This window comes from Rhipicephalus sanguineus, chromosome 1, assembly GCF_013339695.2.
Source record: "Rhipicephalus sanguineus isolate Rsan-2018 chromosome 1, BIME_Rsan_1.4, whole genome shotgun sequence".
In the NCBI taxonomy this organism is placed as follows: Eukaryota; Metazoa; Arthropoda; class Arachnida; order Ixodida; family Ixodidae; genus Rhipicephalus; species Rhipicephalus sanguineus.
In genome coordinates, this window is record NC_051176.1 from 292,168,207 (window position 1) to 292,186,418 (window position 18,212).

At 48.3% G+C, this 18,212-nt stretch overlaps 1 protein-coding gene across 1 annotated transcript; it reads left to right on the top strand.

Moving 5' to 3' along the window:
- The first annotated feature begins 13,354 nt into the window (after positions 1-13,354).
- Positions 13,355-15,477, top strand: LOC119379269 (uncharacterized). The gene is made up of 3 exons (XM_037648522.2): positions 13,355-13,789; positions 14,314-14,516; positions 14,891-15,477. The coding sequence occupies exons 1-3, from the start codon at positions 13,468-13,470 to the stop codon at positions 15,380-15,382; spliced, it is 1,017 nt and encodes a 338-aa protein (XP_037504450.1). The 5' UTR covers positions 13,355-13,467; the 3' UTR covers positions 15,383-15,477.
- Positions 15,478-18,212: the final 2,735 nt, after the last annotated feature.

Sequence of the window (18,212 nt, forward strand, 5' to 3'; positions counted from 1 at the left end):
GGGGCCCCTTATTACATTAAACTTATATGCAATTTTTTCACAAGTCGCAATACGTGCAGAGAGATTACACGCAGTACAAGCAGTAAGACTGATTGGTGTCACTGATGCGAGACACCAAGTGTTCCCGTATGTTCGTCCAAACCACCTGCGGTGATATTGAGTTTAAAGATGAAAGACGATTCGCGAACTTCCCCGTCGTGATGTGTTCGAAAGCCAGACTCTAGAATGAATTGTGGCTCTGATGTTGTCAAATAAGTGGCATGTGACGTTGGCATGCTTCGATGTTGGAAGATGAGGAAGCAAAGAGATGCGAGTGTTACGGTTGTTAAACCGATATCTGAGGGGTGCTTCGGTCTCCACAACATATTAGGTTTTACAGGACCGACACTACCCATGGTAAGCGAGCTCGCGCCTTCATGGCGAGAGCTGCTTCCTTGATAGGGAATCGGATGATGACATATCGAAGGAATAGACGATAGCATGAGCCTGCTTAGCCTCTGTGCATCGGTTGGGTTGGACAGCTAGCTACTTACTCGTTTTCGAGGCACACCGACGGCGTAGGCTAGAGTGGCCTTTCTGTGACGCCAGGCTCCTGAACGTGGCCGCCTAATCCCTAAAGCTAGTGGCAGCGGAGGAGTGTTCATTTCATTTCCGGCATCCACCCTCTTGCTTATGCGCCAAAGGTACAACAACAGTCGAACGCATCAAGTCTGCAAAGCGTCCTTCGGTCGTACGACTGAGTTTAGTAGGACACGGGAAGAGATTCATAGCATTGGAGATGCCCAGGGCAGCAACTGACTCGAGGCTACGGAGTCTCTGTGCCTTCTTTTTTTGTGTCGTAACTCATCTCGAGTGATGCGCCCTCGCAGCCATTTTAATTAGTTTGCCAAGACATGAAAAGCGATCCTGCGATATGATATTGTACTCGATAGCTGTCATGAAGAGTGAAGTGTTCCATCCTTTGCGGACGTATGAAATTGGCTATGCGCAGGTCTCCTGCGGCTACAAACGGCTGCGATAAGGCAGACAGCAAAAATATCGAAACAAAAAGCCTTAATGTCCGGGTGCGGAAACGAGTAAGGGCGACGATCAAATTACAAGCAACATCAGGAAGCTCAAACAACGAAAGGCTTCTTTTTAGGGACGTACAGTAAGTGGATGACGGATAGTCTTTGAAAAAAAGATTATCACTTTAGACACGTAACTGCTTCCTACGTGCGCGATTTCTTTTTTTTTTTTTTTTTTGCCGCTTCTTAACAGTGACACGTTGGGAAGCTAAACAACCTTGTGTCGGAAAATCGCAGTTTCAAAAGCACTAGGAGAGACAAAAATGTCGTTGTAAATAGAATAAAAAGTCCCATGGTCCCTTATGCATTTGTCTAAGGCAACTGGAAGGCGAAAGTCTTCTTCCTCTACTTCTTCTCAGTCGATTGTATTGATCCCAGCTAAAAGCTTTCTGCACCCAACGTGGTTTCGCACTGCCTCCGAGATCGGAGGAATTGGGAGTTTTTCGCACCTCACGTGGCCTTGCAGTGCCTCCGTGATCGGCCCACCTTTGACCAAGCGACGATATCATGTAATGACCACATCACGTGACAACACGTTGTGTGACGCCATGGTGGTGTCACGATGACGTCATAAGGTAACGTCATCGCATGATGCTTTTTTGCATCACTCGTGTTGACTCCGCCGAAGCCGACGGTCCCTTTTCGCGTTTCAGGAGGCACCTAAGGCTTTCGCCTTAATAATAAAAAATTTTCCCAGTTGTCTGGAAGTATAGGAACCGGGGTCCACTAAGAGAAACGAACTTGCTTATACACACATCGTGCACGATGTAGAACCGGCGCATGGCCTGTGACAAGCACATGCAGCCTAATAATGTTGGGAAGTTCATTTCACTGCGCAACACATAAAATACAACTAACGTAGAAAAACCATATTAAATTGAGCTGATACACAGAGGACACCCCACGAAAGCGCACACACTGCGAGTGAGATGAGAAAGGTGTTATTATGCCACAGTGGAGTAGAAAGTGTTCGTAGCCTAAACAATAAAGCTTACAATATATCTGCAAATTATCCCTTTCATGCAGGCAACTGCTGTCATTGCTATGTTCACAAGATATTTGCAAGCATGGAGAGTGCTAGCGCTTACTAATATATATATATATATATATATATATATATATATATATATATATATATATATATATATATATATATATATACGGTAGCGGCAAAGGAATCAGAAGAAACCTCAGTGCATATACTGTGCCAAACCAATGAACGCCATACTCTCTTTTTTTCTTCCTGCCGCCATTACGACGCGGGGCATTTCTGTTCTTTGCGCTATTTCTTCCCGTACGCTATTTGAGACCACTCTTCTCGGTCGTACGCTTACGAAACTGCGCCTCCCTATCCTTGGTGCGTGGCCTATCTACCGCGGCTGCCGCTTCAATCGCGCCGGGTAAACTATATTTTTTTTAGACGGCCGAGCGGCCATGCGTGGGGTGCCCTAAACAAATTGGCTCATGGCATGCATGATGCGACATCACGTACGCAACAGAAGAATCTTTTTACAACGTGACATTGAGCTGCGCACCTTCTTCGTCTGCCACGTTTACTTTATGCTGGGCCACGTGACAGGAGGTGATAAGGAGAATCCGGGCGCAAGGTTGCGTCAAAAGCCACGACGCGGGAATACGTGATTTTCCCCATCCGGACGCGCCGGTTCGAAAAACTACGTTGTCTGTCACGAACTAGACAATCTCAACTCCGCCTCTCCGGCTCTGTGCAGTGCAGTCAAACCTATGGCACTCGTGAGCCAAGCAGAAAGGAATACACGAAGAAGGGCTCTCCAATTGTCCTCCCTTAATTGCTCTCCGCGCGAGTAAAATTGAATGGAAACGTCGGAGAAGCATCAGTAGCACGCGGCTGGTGAGTCTTTCGTTGTTCTCTGAAATATGCCGCCCCCTGTCGTTGCTCAATCGCTAGCACAAAACTTTGCTGCAGTGCACGGTAACTGACACAGCGTAGTACGTTGTTATTACTGAGAACGTGCTCATTTAGATGCAGGTCACATTGGCACAGCTTCCTATCCTCCAGTGATAAGGTGTCATTTCTTGAAAAGAGCGTCGTTATTCCCGGTATTCGCACCTAAATCGAAATCCAGGGGGCGCTGCGAAGCTAGGCAACACTGGGAAAGATTGCGGCTTTAAGAAGGTCCATGTGCGGATTGTTACTGTTGGAAATACTGCGTTTTCTGGATTGCGATGTCAAAACGCGCTGTTTTGTCAAAGGCGAGAGTGCCATTGCGTATTCAGTACCTCATTTTGGTTGTCACAAAGGGCAAGATCGACGACGAAATAAATGTTGTTGCTCTGCTCGTGTAAACGCCTGGCGTGAATCCGGACGCACAAGAAATCCCAGTGCGGCTGCGAAGTGTTTTTGCTGAGCCTGTGATCTCCGATGGCCAATGCTCCTGCACTGGTGGCGTTTTAACCAAGTGCAAACTCGTACCAGCCGTTCTCAACCACTGCTAGGTAAGCGCTGCTACGCTGTCACAGGCCGTGTCAATCAGCAAGGCAGACAAACTGTTCGGCAGTGCTTTGTAGGTAGGTGGGCTAACGCACTAGGTAGTTGCCAGTGGGCATCGTTTATCAAATGCTGATTGCCTAGAGCATCACGGTGATACGTAAGCATTTTGCAGCGACTTTATCAGCCGGTTACTTCGTTGCGTCCTTGTATAAATGTGTACAAATCCAAAGAATGGGGCGGTGACGGTACTCGGAGCGAAATACCAAGGTTTCATGTACAAAAAGAGGCGGAGAGGAACAATGACTACTAACTACTGAAAAAAATGATCGCTGGAAACTTGTTCACAATTTTTTTTTTGCGATGCGCAGAGCCTTATTGATTTGGCTGTTTGTTCGCGTGGGTCTGCTGATGCGCATACGTGAGCGGAATTGTGGTGCCCGCAAATTCTTCTGCATACCTACTGCTACAGCAGTGTCTCGTTATAGGTAGGTGTAAATTGGCCCTTTTATATCTCCCTGAGCCCTACGATGAAACATCAGCCAGGTTACACCCCGTACGCGTGCCCAGAAATCAAGGAAATCGAGCGCGAAACATCTGAAAAGCAAGGCTCAAAGCTACTACACGTCCTAATTTAGCAAACATCTCTTGCCTTGACGTCACGCAGCAAGCACGCTGACATCAACACTACGATACTCTCGGCCGCTGCAGCACAGTGGTTACGGTGCTTGGATGCTGGCCCGAAAGACGCGGGTTCCATCCCAGTTGCGGCGGTCTCATTTCGATGGAGGTAAAATGGTAGATGCATGCGTACTGTGCGATTTCAGAACCCCGGCTGATCTAAATTACCCGGAGTCCTCTACTACGGCGTATCTCATAGCTTGAGTCGCTTGGTGAGGTTCCCATAAATCGATTCCGATTCATTCCAGATGTGTTATCCTTAGGATTCATTTAAATTCGTTCAAATAGTGCAACAAAGTTTTAGCGCAGCGACGCATTACTTGTTCCTGAAGTGCCGAGAAGAAACAATCATCGTCGGAGTAACTTTGCCGATGCGGTGGTTGGTTATTTTAAGCCGCTCTTCGCCGTTCACTCAGAAAGCGGAAACTTGTGAAAAGATATATCCCATCAATCTCGCCGACGTGCATAGCGAAACACAGAAGACTGCTTCGCAATGCATTTCTTTTTCTTTGCTGACGACGAATCCATCCGGCAGAACCGCTACGCACGTGCGAAAGTGAATGTCGTCTGCTACATGAACCTCGATAGCCTGTTTAGCGCTCTCTCTGCTAGGTGGCGTAGTGGCTCGAATTATTCGCGAATGAGAGGACCTTCATTTCGGATGTCCTTTCTTTTTTCATTAACAGTGCGATAGCAATTACAGGGATACTACAGACGAATTTTTGCCGTCTCCGCGATGTTCTGTATGAAGTCCAAGTGCAATAATATCGTGTTTCACCACGCTAACTACACGCCGTAAGTCGTAGGGAACGCCGTCGGAGCTGAGTTGAGAAAGATAGCGTTTGTTGCAGGCCATTGTCATAAGCGCAGTACTGAGCAGGATGCCATCAGTGAGAGCGAGATGACCACGCTATAGGGGGTGGGGGGGTGGCAGGGGAGACCCGTGGGTGGACGTCTTTTGCTCTAGTTAGCCTAGCCGTGGCAATGGTCCAGTTACGCGCACCCTATCCCACAGAGGGGTCTTGATGCAGAGGCTCGGCAAGCCGTGATGGCTGGTGGCTTTGTAGAAGAGTGGAATCCGGGCTAGTTGGTATACTGAGTAATCAGAGTAAAGAGCGAAAAACCGAGACAGCACTACAAGGTGCACGGGCAAGCGCTTACTTCCAACTGAGTTGAACGCGGAAAAGGAATATAAAATTATACAGGTCTCCAGAAGGCGTTACCAATAGGGAAGGGAGATAAAAACGCGGCATGTGGGCTTCGTGTGGGCTTTCTTTCCACGCACCTGTGGTGTTGGAGCTGTTTGTGAACCAGGTTCTTTCTAAAGTTGCGCCTGATCTTCAGAACTACGGCGTTTCTTAAATGTTTCAGAGAGTTTGAGTGTTATGTGAACAGTTGCTCCAAGTTCATCGGCAATTCTAAAAAATTTCCCATCAATCTGAATGACAACGCAGTGTGCACGCAAGGTCAAATCGTTGACATAGAGCGTTGCATCTGGCTGAGTCCGCAGTATGACACGGAAAAAAAAGCGCTGTTTCACAGCCTCCAAAACAGTAACTTCGTACGCGCCATCTTCAAATACATCGTGTTTCCCGAAAGGCCCGCGGTAATCAGCAATAAAGTTCTACGACTGCTGATTGCCTTTTGCGAAACACAGGACCCATCACTGCTTGGCGACACAACACTGCTGCATCACCACACGACCACTCTCTGCAGCGCCAATAATTGTGAAGCGGTAGACGCGGGAACTTTAGAGTAAGCGAATCTTTTTATCCATTCGACTTGTTTCCGTTTTCTTCTCACCTACTGTAAGGCAACGCAACAGGTGTGAATTCTTTAACCTCTCTCTGTTTTTTCTTGAATTCTCTCTTTCTCTCCACTGGGTGGCCGTTTGAGAGTTTCTTGTTTTGCACAAGGAGTGCAAAGACATCTCCAAAGCGTGGAGATAGCCGCGGTAGGGACATAGACATTAAAGATCGCAGCAAAGCATGTGGCATTTGGAAGTGTAAGAGTACTTTAGAGTCATCACAAAGAAAATGGCGGAAACGAAGATGATCAGTCGAATGGAAATAAAAATGATCCAGGAAGTAATGCAAAGACATCGAACAGGAAACTAAGAAATAAAAATTTCGACAATAAGACAGAAGGCAGTGTATCGATTTCTAGATTTCAAGCTGGTTGAAAGCTGGTTGCCCGAGGACAAAACATATGGGAGCTTATATTCGCCACAGCGTCTTGAATCCGTCCGCTAGAGAAAGGCGTTTACTCGTGCTCGCGGAGCAGCTCAGAAGTAGCACACGTGCTCACGCAACCGCGCGATCAACAATGCAGCAGGGTGTGCACAATAAATCTGACGGCAAAATCGCTGAAGCTGTCTTGGATCTTTCTTTGCGTTGCGCATTTCTATAATTCAACCAAATGTGAGGAATGGACGGATGGACAAACAGTATCGTCCAATTCAGAATTCTTGACTGCCTTTGTCGCACTTTAATAGTTGTACACACATGGGAAGGTCGGCTGCATTAAAGGTGGTTATCCCAATAGAGTTATCAAGTTTGAACTATCCATTTTCCCATAAATACCTAAGCACATGACACAAAACGAACAACGCCACTGTCTTCTCTAAAAAGGCGTGTGCAGAGCTTTCGCTGCATCCAAAAACCCATCGTTGTAAGAATTAATCTAGGCATCTACATTTCGTGGCTTCAGTATCACTCTGATAGGAAGTGAGTCCTCATGAATTATTCGAGCCAGTCGCGCTATGTGAACAAAAATGTACTAGCTTGTTTCAGCGGAACGAATTTATTCTCCAGTCCCTGATATAAGTGGGCACCGATCGCTGTCTATTTATTATCCTCCAGTGGATTCAAGACGTCAGCTCTTACGCAATGCGCAGATGAAGGCAGTTCGGCCGAACCAAGCACGAGGCATGTCCGCGACAGCTCACACTTTACGACGTCGCTTGTCCAACGTGTAATAACGGAACCCGGAAGTGACAATCAACTGCTTATTGCCGCTTTCCTGACTACGCGGTAGAAAGATAAAGATATATTAAAGTGTCGAGGTGCCTCCCACCACGACGTTTATCGCTTCCACCCGAGTGATGACCGCGAGGAGGAGAAGAAACAATATCGGCCAGGAATCAGCTGCGTTGATCGTCAATGGGCGAGAGCATTACGTTGAAGACTGAAGAAGCAACTCACGGGTCCGCTTTTGTCTGCTGTTTGAGAGAAAATTTATTAATATGTACTAGCGTCGAAATCTTGGGGAATCTAGGAAAAAGGAGCGTGAAAATGTTTGACAGCTTGTGCAATCCTATGAACATGAGGCAACAAGGATATTGTGCGGCTCAGGACGAGCGAACAGAAGAAACTACGCGATGGTAGCGCTAACGCAGCTTGTACTTCCTAATCAGGGCAGAAATAAAACAAAACAACTTGACATCACAAGAAACACGAGGTATTCTGTTTATCTGTATATACTATCTGTATGTACTTCGTATAGCTGTATATACTTTGACCCGTATATACAGATATACGAGTCAAAGTAACAGCACAATAAATGTCGTCATCGTCGTGTTCTTTCAGCAAACTCCAACTGAGAGTAAGCACACCGTCCACGCGTTGTCCCCTTGTTTCTCCGTCTCCGTCCTTGGCACTGTTTATTAACTCGCCCGACTGTCCCTACTTTTGAAAGCAACAACCGGTATAGAACAGAAGGAACACCAAACTACAGCACTAAAATGGCGGACGTCGCTTATTTAATAATGCAAACATTACCTGCGAATAGATAAAAAGTTCAGTTCAAATAATTCGAGACAATAACTATTAAGGCAGTCCTAAACAACGCAACTTAATCGGATGGCAGCAAGTTATAGTACAAAACATTTGCAGTCGCACGCCCTCTCTCCGCAACAGGTTCGATCTAAACCGGTAGAGGCAAGCAATGTGGCCTCATTTTCTACAGCAGAGCTGTTGTGCTCGAGATTTGCCGTGTGCCGTAGATAGAAAATTATCATCATCATGAACGGGAGCGCTCTCTCCGTTCTCTTCTTCATCGCCTTCCTCTTCGTCTTCGCTCCCAAAACACGTGCGCCGATTTGGCCGGCGTGGGATGCAATAACTGATGGACGAGAGAACGAGTACAGAGAGAGAGAGGAAGAAAGATAGAGAAAGGCAAAAATTCCTTGCGAAAAAAAAATCATGGCGAGGCGAGATTCGAATTGACGTCCCCACGATGCGAAGGCGAGCATCGTAACCGCTCGGCTATCCAGGCACGCCAGAAGAGCACAGCATAGCCGTGCATAGTATAGTATGGGACAGGAAAGAGAAGTGAGGGTGAGGAGGAGGGAAAGGAGAAGAGGAGAACGAGTACAGACAGAGAGAAAGGAAGAGAAAGAGAGAGGGAGAGAGAGAAAGAGAAAAGGACAGAGACAGAAAGGGAAGAAAGAGAGAAAAAACATGGCTGATCCCTCTGTCACAAGAATCGGTATAACACAAACGTGAAACGTGTCTTCACAGACGTAGTTGAGCGTTTGTTGCACATTCTTTCGCCCCAAGGGCGAAGGAATGAATGCTACAGCAACAAATTGTAATGTCATGCGAAGAACGGCAAGCAGCTCGAAACTTGCAACGCGCTGCTTAAGCAGAAAGGACGCACAGAACGAACATACACAGGATGAGAGCGAACTGTCACATTTGTAACTTATTTCTGCGTGAGCACCGCGCTCCTTTCGCAAAAGCGGCCACTGCAGTGAGCCAAGTGACCTTCGTGCTCTCAACACGAGACGTACAAACCACCGCGATCACGAGATAAGCGCACGCACGAGCGACCACGCCATGTAGACGCGGGCGCTCGTCGCAGCGGCGATGACCTTTCAAGCGCGCTCTTCTACGCTCTTCGAGCCCTTCGTGCCATCGCGCTAGTGATAACGAAAACACGCTGTAACGCCGATCTCTGAGTACCGCCACCGGCAAATGGTGTATATAAATAGCTCGCCGTTAGCATAGTGAAAAACGTACCGTCCGTGGCCTAATCGTTTCGCGCTGCGGAGCGAGGGGTCGTAAGTTCGATTCCCGGCGACGGACTTTTTTCTTCTGGGTTTTTTCTTTGCCCACTGTTAGTCTTTATATTATACAACGTCATATCCGCGACGGAAATACGTCAGTGGAGCAGTGGTCGAACCCGGCATAAAACACTTTCGTGTTAAAAAGACAGAGAGAGGTGGGAAAGAGAGAGGGTAAAAGCCTAGCCATGTCAGGACCAGTTAGGTGCCCACCAGTGGTTGTGTTCCAATTCTGGACAGCATCGTAGACAGTCTACGCTGACAGCTTGGAAGACAGCATCGAGCCCATGTTGTCCGAGAAGTGGAACGCGTCTAAAAGACGTCTACGCGACGTGATGCCACCTCGCGTCGAGAAGAGAAAGCTAAGAAAAACAAATGTAAATGTTCTTTCTTTAGCCTATTTCGTGTTCACACCTATGAAAATTTAACGTAGCTTACGCTGAGCGGCCGGAAAAGCGCCTACTGGAGTACACACGACCATACCGGCGAGATCCGAGCTACGCGAGCATTTCGCTGAGCCGCCATCTTGTTTGAACAGCAAAGTAGCCTGCATCGTTTTTGTCTCTGCTGCGACCCAGCCTTGGTGTGACTTGGTGCAAACCAATGTTTTTAGAACAATACAGTTTCGCAGTTCCGCTCGCGTGCCGGCACAGGCGGCCGACGCGTGAGCTTACAGCGCTGCTGCTCCATTTTGCTTCACTTGCCGTGGCCCCCGGGATCGGATACGGCAACGAACCAACGAACCAACGAACAATGGCGCGTTGGCGAAGCTAATCGCGGAGGCGACGCACCTGCCGCAGCGATCTCAGACGCGCGAGGAGTAGCCGCTTGCGACGCGTTGCGCGTTCCTCTGTGCTCTCTTTCTCCGTACTCCGTGCGTGATTGTTTGCGAACGGTGATCGCTTGGGAAACAGTTCTTTCGATTTAGCATGTGTGAAAGGGACAAAGCTGAAGATTGTCATCTTGATGCGCGTGTTGCACGAGCGGCTCCGAAACGAACACTGGTCATCACTTCTCCGAATCGGGGCAGGGACTTGCAAGAAATATCTTTTGAACGCCAATACCACCAGAATCGTGAAGACTAACTTCGCTACAAGTCGCCTAACCGAGCTCAGGGAATAAAATCAGGTACCTTGATCAACCGTAGTTCGCGTTGTACGCCTTTCTCAAGAAATCAGAATTAATTCGCCCAAAAATAACAACGGTCCTCTGTTGTACGACTTGCTTAGTATGACAAATCTAAGTACATGAGCGAGTTTCATTTTCACCTCCGTAGGAAAAAATACGACCGCCGTAGTCGTGATCCATCCCGCAACCTTCGGGTCAGCAGCCGAGCATTGTAACCACTGTTCCACCGTGGCGGCTAAACACAGGTTGACGGCAATGGAATATTCGTGCGACAGGACAGCTAGAGGTGTGAGATTGTACCATTATCATAGGTCACGTTTGATTAACTTCTGGTGTTCCTGGAGCTTAGCTTGTGAAATAATCGCCTTTTAAAACAGTCGAGGTTATTGAAAAAGTTTAAATCTCGGAATCTCGGCTGTCACGGCCGCCGAAAGCTGCAGCGACGATAGGTCACATGGGTGTCGTGGGTGTTGTAGCAGACGACGCGTGAGGCATGATGCAAGATGGAACTGCAGCGCCGCTAGTTCTTGCGTCGGCCGTCGCGTCCACTTCGGAGAGCAAGCGTCTATGGGGAGCTGCGAAACTGACCTGGTTCTAGAAACGTTGGTGCAAACTGCGCTAATTTTTTTTTTCGTACTTAGCTATGAAGGTGACCGGAATACACCTGTCACCTAGCATATTCCTTTCTCTTTACAGGTTTCGATGCAAAATTGTATCCCCACATATCAATTAGACAAACGAATACTGGAACTTTCCTGAATCCGACACTCTCAAAACGAATATTACTGTGAGAAAAAAAAAAGCGCGGGCTTAGCGTGCCACAACTGAGACCTGCTTATGCGGCGCACGGTAGTGCATGGGGGACTTGCGATTCATTCGAGCCTCCTGGCGTTCTTTAACGTGCACACAGCACATGGTCCATGGTCAGGGGCGTAGCCAGAAATTTTTTTCGGGGGGGGGGTTCAACCATACTTTATGTATGTTCGTGCGTGCGTTTGTATGTGTGCGTGTATATATACACATGCAAAATTGAAAAATTTCGGGGGGGGTTTGAACCCCCCAACCCCCCCCCCCCCCCCCCCCCTTGGCTACGCCCCTGTCCACGGTTTTTTCTTGCGATCCGGCACCATCGAAATTGGATCCCACGACTTCACGAGCTTGGCACCGTAACGCTGTATAGCTTACACGGAACTACAGCAGTGTCCTCGTGTGTCTTTCGTCCGCCCGTCTCAAGTTTGCTGCAAACAGTTATCATGCGGTGTGGCTGCTAAGCCCCCGCGGCGGGCGTCTCTCAATGACAAGATTACTGCGCGAATATTCAAAATGATTGTAATGGTTTGGCTATCCTCTCCAATACCTTTCACAAGCGTTCACTGCGTCCCTGCTTAACCTCGGTCAACTACAAGGAATTATAAAGAGTGGTTCTGCCTCCCTCCCCCTCCGATTTTTGTCCAACAGTATTCAACATAGGCGCGAAACACTGTTGTAAGGAACATGAGAGAAACGACGGCTGTGAGCTTGTACTGGTGCCAGTAGAAGTTTGACGGCATTCTATTGTCACCAGGTAAATATACTACGTCCAGATTATTGGCACGAAAGATGCATGCGTGTTTACCTAAATGGCACTGACTTTATAGGGTTCTGTTAACGTGGTGAAATTGAGTGCAGGTGATGTAAAGACGATCCTTACGCTTACCTGATTAGTGGCTACGTGCACTTTTGCTAAGAAGCGCCCAGACGGTAGAGCTGGGGCCTCCAACTGGCAGCAGCGGTGGGGCGAATCTATGGGGAAATTTAAAAATAATATCAACACGTCACAAAAGAGCAAACATAAGATCACGCGAATTGTACAGATGCTGTTTGAGCAGTACACAAAGCAATGCGGGCTCTCGCAATATCCACTCATTTGTGGTGGACCTCCGGAAGGCAAAATGATGCAATCTTATTTAAGAACAATGACCAGGCACCCAATCGTATGCGTCAAATACCGATAGCGAATCAAATAAGTTCATATGCACTTTACTGTTCTAAGCAATGAAGCGTTTCGAGTTTTTCTCATTTTTGTCAGCGAGTACTTCGTTTCTAAATAATGGAAACGTGGCTTTTCAGAATGAAGAGCTACGAGTCCATCAGAAAGTGTATCAGAGGCACCGCCATCGTCAAGAAAAATAATAAGGGCGAATAAGCGCCCTCGCTTTCCTTCCCCCACGGTTTGCTTTGAAACGTTCGAAACTATTAATATGGCGCCTTGGATTTGGTTACTTTGCACAACTTGATTGCCGTATTAAGTGCCCCGGCTCATCTAGCTGGCAGTTAACTCGGCCTCTCGCTGTGAGATCTTCTGGCGAGTTCACAGTTAAGGTATGCAATGAGAAGAAAGCAAAGCAACACAATTCTGCATGTAAGGAACTGAGGAAACTTGTAGCTCTCGTTTTCAGGCTATCCTGAAGTATGGGCATAACTAAATCATGAGGCTACCTAGCTTGAGGAACAGAGCGTTGTGTTCCATGACAAGTTTCTGAGCATTCAAGACTTTACACGCGAAATGCTTTAACATGAAATAGCCTAAGAGCGCCGGCACTTCCTAAAAAAAACTGCGGTCATCTGCGTCCGCACAGCTAACCTCCGTCCTGTGAGGCGCAATGAATGAGATAAGCACCGCGCCGTTCGGGCGACGCATGGGATTCTGAATGACGCGAGCTAAAAACAACGCGCCGAAGGATGAGATCTAGCACGCGTCGCGGTTGTGGCATCTAATGGAGATGGAAGACGGAGAGGGAAGGCGTGTCCAGAAAGAGAAGGGTGAGAGCCCGGCAAAAGTGACCAAATAACGAGCACTAGTAAAGTGCGCATCTCCAAGTAATTTCGTCCCGACTGCCAGCGAAAAAGACAGCGTTTGCTGTGATCACGATACGACAGTGATAAGGGTACGACGATATCATTTTTTCGAGCGGTTGACCACGCCGCCGAGCGGCGTCGCGATTCCCGACGGAGCGAGGAAAAAGCTCGAGGCAGGTCCGGCCTTCGTCAGAGCTGCGGTGAGCTTCCCTTCGGAAGCGATGCGTAAGAAACGTCGTCCGTGCTCCAGTTTGGCTCCCAGCGAGGACGGTGGTATGGCGCCTGGTTTGCCCGACCGCTCGATGCAACAGTGCTCCAGCAGCGCGACTGTGTCCGGCGTCGCCGAACAGCGACTCGCGACGGCCAAGCCTACTCACAGCGACGAGTCTCTGGCCGAGCTGTTCGCCCTCATTGAGAGCAACCCCTGCCTCTGGAAGAACGACTCGAAGAGCTTCAAGAACCTGCGACTTAAGCGTCGACTCTGGAACCGATTCGCCGTCCACCTCCAAAAGCACTTCCCCATGCTTGGACCGTTCACTGGTGGTGAGTTGACTCTTCTTTCAGTCCAATAGTCTGACCCTTCCGTGTGTCGAATAATCTACGCCTCTTGGAGAACTGAGCGCTGGCTCGATATTTTTAGCACTCTTTCGTATGTCACGATCCTCCGGGGCTCATGTGTCTTTCTTCATGCCTCCCGGCGTGAGGTTTCCGCCATTCGCAAGGCGTCATTTCGTAATCGTCCTAAGTAATTTTTTTTCAGACGTGCATTTATGACGCCAATTTACAGGCCTACATGCAGACCCCTTCTAGTATGTGTTAAACCGAAGTGTCTCCCCTCAGACCTCGAAGCACAACATTTCTACAGGGTTGTTGCCGCAACAAATACTTGGTTTCGAGAAGCAGACCGCTGCGTAACTCACCGCGGCATGCTTAGCTCGCGATCAGGCTTGCCGATAACATTCGTGAACATGTAGCCAGATATACCTGCACGTCTCTCTCCGCTGCATGCACGTGTTCAAGGCAGAAGTGTCGTAAGCAATTCATGCGTCTTACTCCTTGCATTGCAGATAACCTGCGGTATGTGTACAGCATCAAGAGGCGGCAGTACTACGACGAGTTGAAGGACAAGACGGGACGGACCAAAACCGGAGAGCTCGAATACACCGGTCGGTGGAAATTCTTCGACTGCCTCAGCTTTCTGCGTGTTCATTCGGAGCCCTTCCGGACCGCCGTGATTAGTCCCCTGCTTCACTTCGAGAAAGAACAGCTGGTGAGTTGTCGCAACTTGCGATTTCTAGGGAACTATGCTGTCGAAACTGCCATTATGCCCTCGCCGCAGCCTTTAACCGAGTCGACTCGGCGCGACGTCCCCCCCCCCCTACCTCCCCCTGATCTGTATTACAAGTGTTCTTGCGCTCTGCGGGCAAAGCTCAAGTTCCTTGCGTATTCTCCTCTCCCGGCGCGCCATTCATTGTCACGTAGCATGTTCCAAAACCTGCAGCTGAGGGAAAAGATGCATGATATCCGTCACTCCAATCGTTCGAGTTCTCAATTTGACGTTCTTTTTATCACATCCTTTTCCTATACCGCTGACGTCCACATTTTTTTTTATCTTGACCCCATACATCGCCTCGCTTTTCGCAGCTCGAGCTGGATGAAGAGGGCGATGATGCGTTCTTGGACGACGGCGACGGAAGCGTCTTGGAACCCGACGAGCAAAGCATCTTGCCTGATAGCGTCTCGGCGCCTCCCGAGCCACTGGCGGTGACCAACGACGAGCTCGGAACGGGTGACGGCGTCGAATACATCATCGACTCGCCTTCGGCTCCACCTCCCGCGAAAAAAGTCCGGTCCTCTACGACGAGCCTCGACGTTAAGCCACTTCTCCCTGTGGCCCCGTCCAGCACCAGTGGCAGTAGCAGCGACAACGCCGTGCCTCAGGTCGAGAGCTTGCAGTCACTGAGTCCCGCCGTCGGCGGCTACTACGACGAGTGCGACCAGTTCGGCAATATAATTGCCAACTACATGCGTCGCCTGTCGGATGAGGACCGGCTTGAGTTCCACTGCCACATAATGAGCTGCACCAAGGACTTCTTCAAGTGCTTCACGCGCTTCAACGATAAACGGCGCCCGTGACTGTCGTGGACATTGGCGTGGCTTCCAAGCTGCACTGACGTTCTCGTCTCACGGAGTCAATGATTCTTTATAATTAAAGAATTTCCTCACGTTTTCACCCCTGTCATCACTTTTGAAGTTGTTCCACGACAACTCATACGGTAATTAACCGAAAATAAGTACACAAAGTGACTGCTCCTGTATATGCTTCACACAGCCCCTGTACGGCAATCAGTACACAAGCTGCATTAAAGCACATCCCTGGCTGTTGCCCAGCCTTGTATTGCGTTAAACAATTGGCCTATGGTAGACGTTGGGAGAGCTTCTAGCGTCATTATTTGACAGCCCGTCACACCTCTGACGTGTTGCACTAATTTCCCCTTATTACGAGCCCACGCTTATCGTTGATGCGTTCAATCAATCGTCGAGCAGCAGGGTGGCTACACTTTCGATTTGTCGGACCAAGCATGAAGCGGATGGCAGCCACCAGAACGCAGCAAAAAACGTGCCTCAAACGCGGGATTCCCAGACAGTAAGCCGCTCGCGACGCTATTCCGCGCCAGCGAGACACGCGGCGGCCACTGAATGAGTTGACCATTCTGACCATCGCGCAACCGAGATTTATCGGCGATAACGGGTGGCGGACGGCTGCGGGAAGCCGCTTTCAATATGCGTACAGCAGCGGAAGCGAAGCCATTTTCATCTGCGCATGCACAGGTTATCGGTCAGTATGGGCTGCGGAGCCGTTTGGTCGTTTTTCGAAGGAAGGCGCGGCCAGGTACATACACCTGATTGCTCTTTTTTTTTTCAACATTTCTTCTAGACTTTTCTGAAAGTGCACTGTTCGTTTACTTGGAAACTTGTCATAAGTACTGGGGTTTTACGTGTCCAAACCACGACATGATTATGAGGCACGCCTCAGTGGAGAGCTCCAGAAATTTCGACCGTCTGGTGTTCTGTAGCGTGCACTGATATTGGGTAGCACACGGGCCTATAGCGTCTCGCCTCTATCGAAAGTACTTAGGAACTTGAGAGGTCATGCTGTTTTTTCACGAATGACCATGGATCTTATTAAAATTATTTGAATCTACAGCGATTAACTGGCGGAATCCTTGCTTCTGGGACTGAGAGCGTGGCACTCGAACCTAACAGTTTGTACTAAGTGAGTGGGTGAAAAATGTATCCGCATAAACTAGTTCCCAAATCACAAAAGTGTAGCACATGTGCGTGTTTTTAAGGCCCTCCAGTTGCAAGCAAGTTTGTTCTGACATTGCATCTGCGGATTCTGTGACGTTCTGACAATTTTGTACCCTGACCATTACATTCACGTATATTTGTGAGTGTTATTTAGTGGCACTGACGTGCTTATGCTTGCCCTATGCTAGAATCCCAGCAGTCACGCATTAAAATGTTTCGATTGAATGTTAAACTACATAAATGTGTGTTAAATGGGCTGTAATGAGCATCGACCAGGGGTGCTATATATACCATTGCATCTTTCAAGCTAAATGAGGTCCATGTTGTTTCGTGGTTGACACGAATGGTTTGTGGGCAGGATCGCATAAACGCATAGTACCGTAGATGAATGTGGTTGCCCCCCCCCCCCCGCCATTCTCATTTAAATTCGCCCATTGAAACGTGTTCCTTAGCCACAAGGACAAAAGGCTTCGTTTGCTATATTTCTGTTCAAATTAAATTCTCTTTGTATTTACAGAATAGTATGCCTAGTACGATAGTACACCTACTGAATAAATATTGTCGAAACTCAAACTTAAGTGCTTCAAGCTCACCAAAAAAAAAAAAAAACAGTTATGCGCCTGCTGTATCTGTTTAGGTTCAAGCTTTAACATGTGGCTAAGTTTAGTACACATTATGTCATCTGGAGCGTTACATGATAAAGTCAAGTTCAAGCTTGCTGTCTGTTCACGGCTGCGTGGCCGTCACACGTCAATTGCCTAAGCTACACAGAGCCATCCGGGAATAACAGAGGTTATTTATTATTCTTGTCGCGCATTTTCGATTCACTGTGATTAGAACGGGTGTTAGACATTAGTAATCGACAGGATCTTGACATTATTTCACGGCCTCGGGATGCTTGAAAAACAACGTTGACAAGTACTGCAGATCGGGCAGGTTGGTGCATTATGATGTCGTTTTGGTATAGCGCAGCCGAGTTTGAGCATGAAGAGAAAATCGCAAAGAAGAAAGTTTAGCGCTCATCCTGTTGCCTGTCATTTCCTTCTTTGCTATTGTCTCTTTCCTTCATGCTCAAACTGAGCTACGCCATGGCAAAAAAAAAAAAGAGCGACATTGAACTGCGGGAAGGTAGGGCACAAAAACCTTTTCTCTGTAAAGTGTAATTTTGGCTGCTGAGGAAACAAAAATGACGCAACGGTGACGCATATTCGTTAGCGAAGTTGTACCAAAGCTTCTGTCGCCAACGTTGCCCACCGCGGCCGCGACCGGACGCGTTGGTTCTGTGTAGGAGCGACACGCCACACTACATCTGAGTGTCCCGTCGAGTGGACCAATGACATAGCGCCATCAGATACGGCCGCGATGCCTCAACCCACGCGAAACAAAGCAACGCAGGTAGGCCACTCGCAAACCTCAGTTTAGGAAACGGCGGTTTTGAGCCGGCACCACAGGCGATGATCAACTATGTGGCCCGCAAAGGGAGTTATTCCTTATACTGACACCTATATAGGAAAATTAAAAATTGGAAACTGTTGGTACGCTCGCGTCACAACTGTCGGTCGCATGTTCGCAATTCAAGTCCAACATCAGATACAGTCTACGTTGGCAGCTGTGGATTCAGCTTTGAACCTGAATGATTAAACGCGTCTTGAAG

What these genes read in the sequence shown, in the direction of transcription:
- LOC119379269 (XM_037648522.2), top strand. Translation starts at nt 13,468, where the DNA reads ATGCGTAAGAAACGTCGTCCGTGCTCCAGTTTGGCTCCCAGCGAGGAC. An exon ending in GCTTGGACCGTTCACTGGTG is followed by an intron (nt 13,790 to 14,313) that starts GTGAGTTGACTC and finishes CTTGCATTGCAG; the next exon opens with ATAACCTGCGGTATGTGTAC. An exon ending in ACTTCGAGAAAGAACAGCTG is followed by an intron (nt 14,517 to 14,890) that starts GTGAGTTGTCGC and finishes CGCTTTTCGCAG; the next exon opens with CTCGAGCTGGATGAAGAGGG.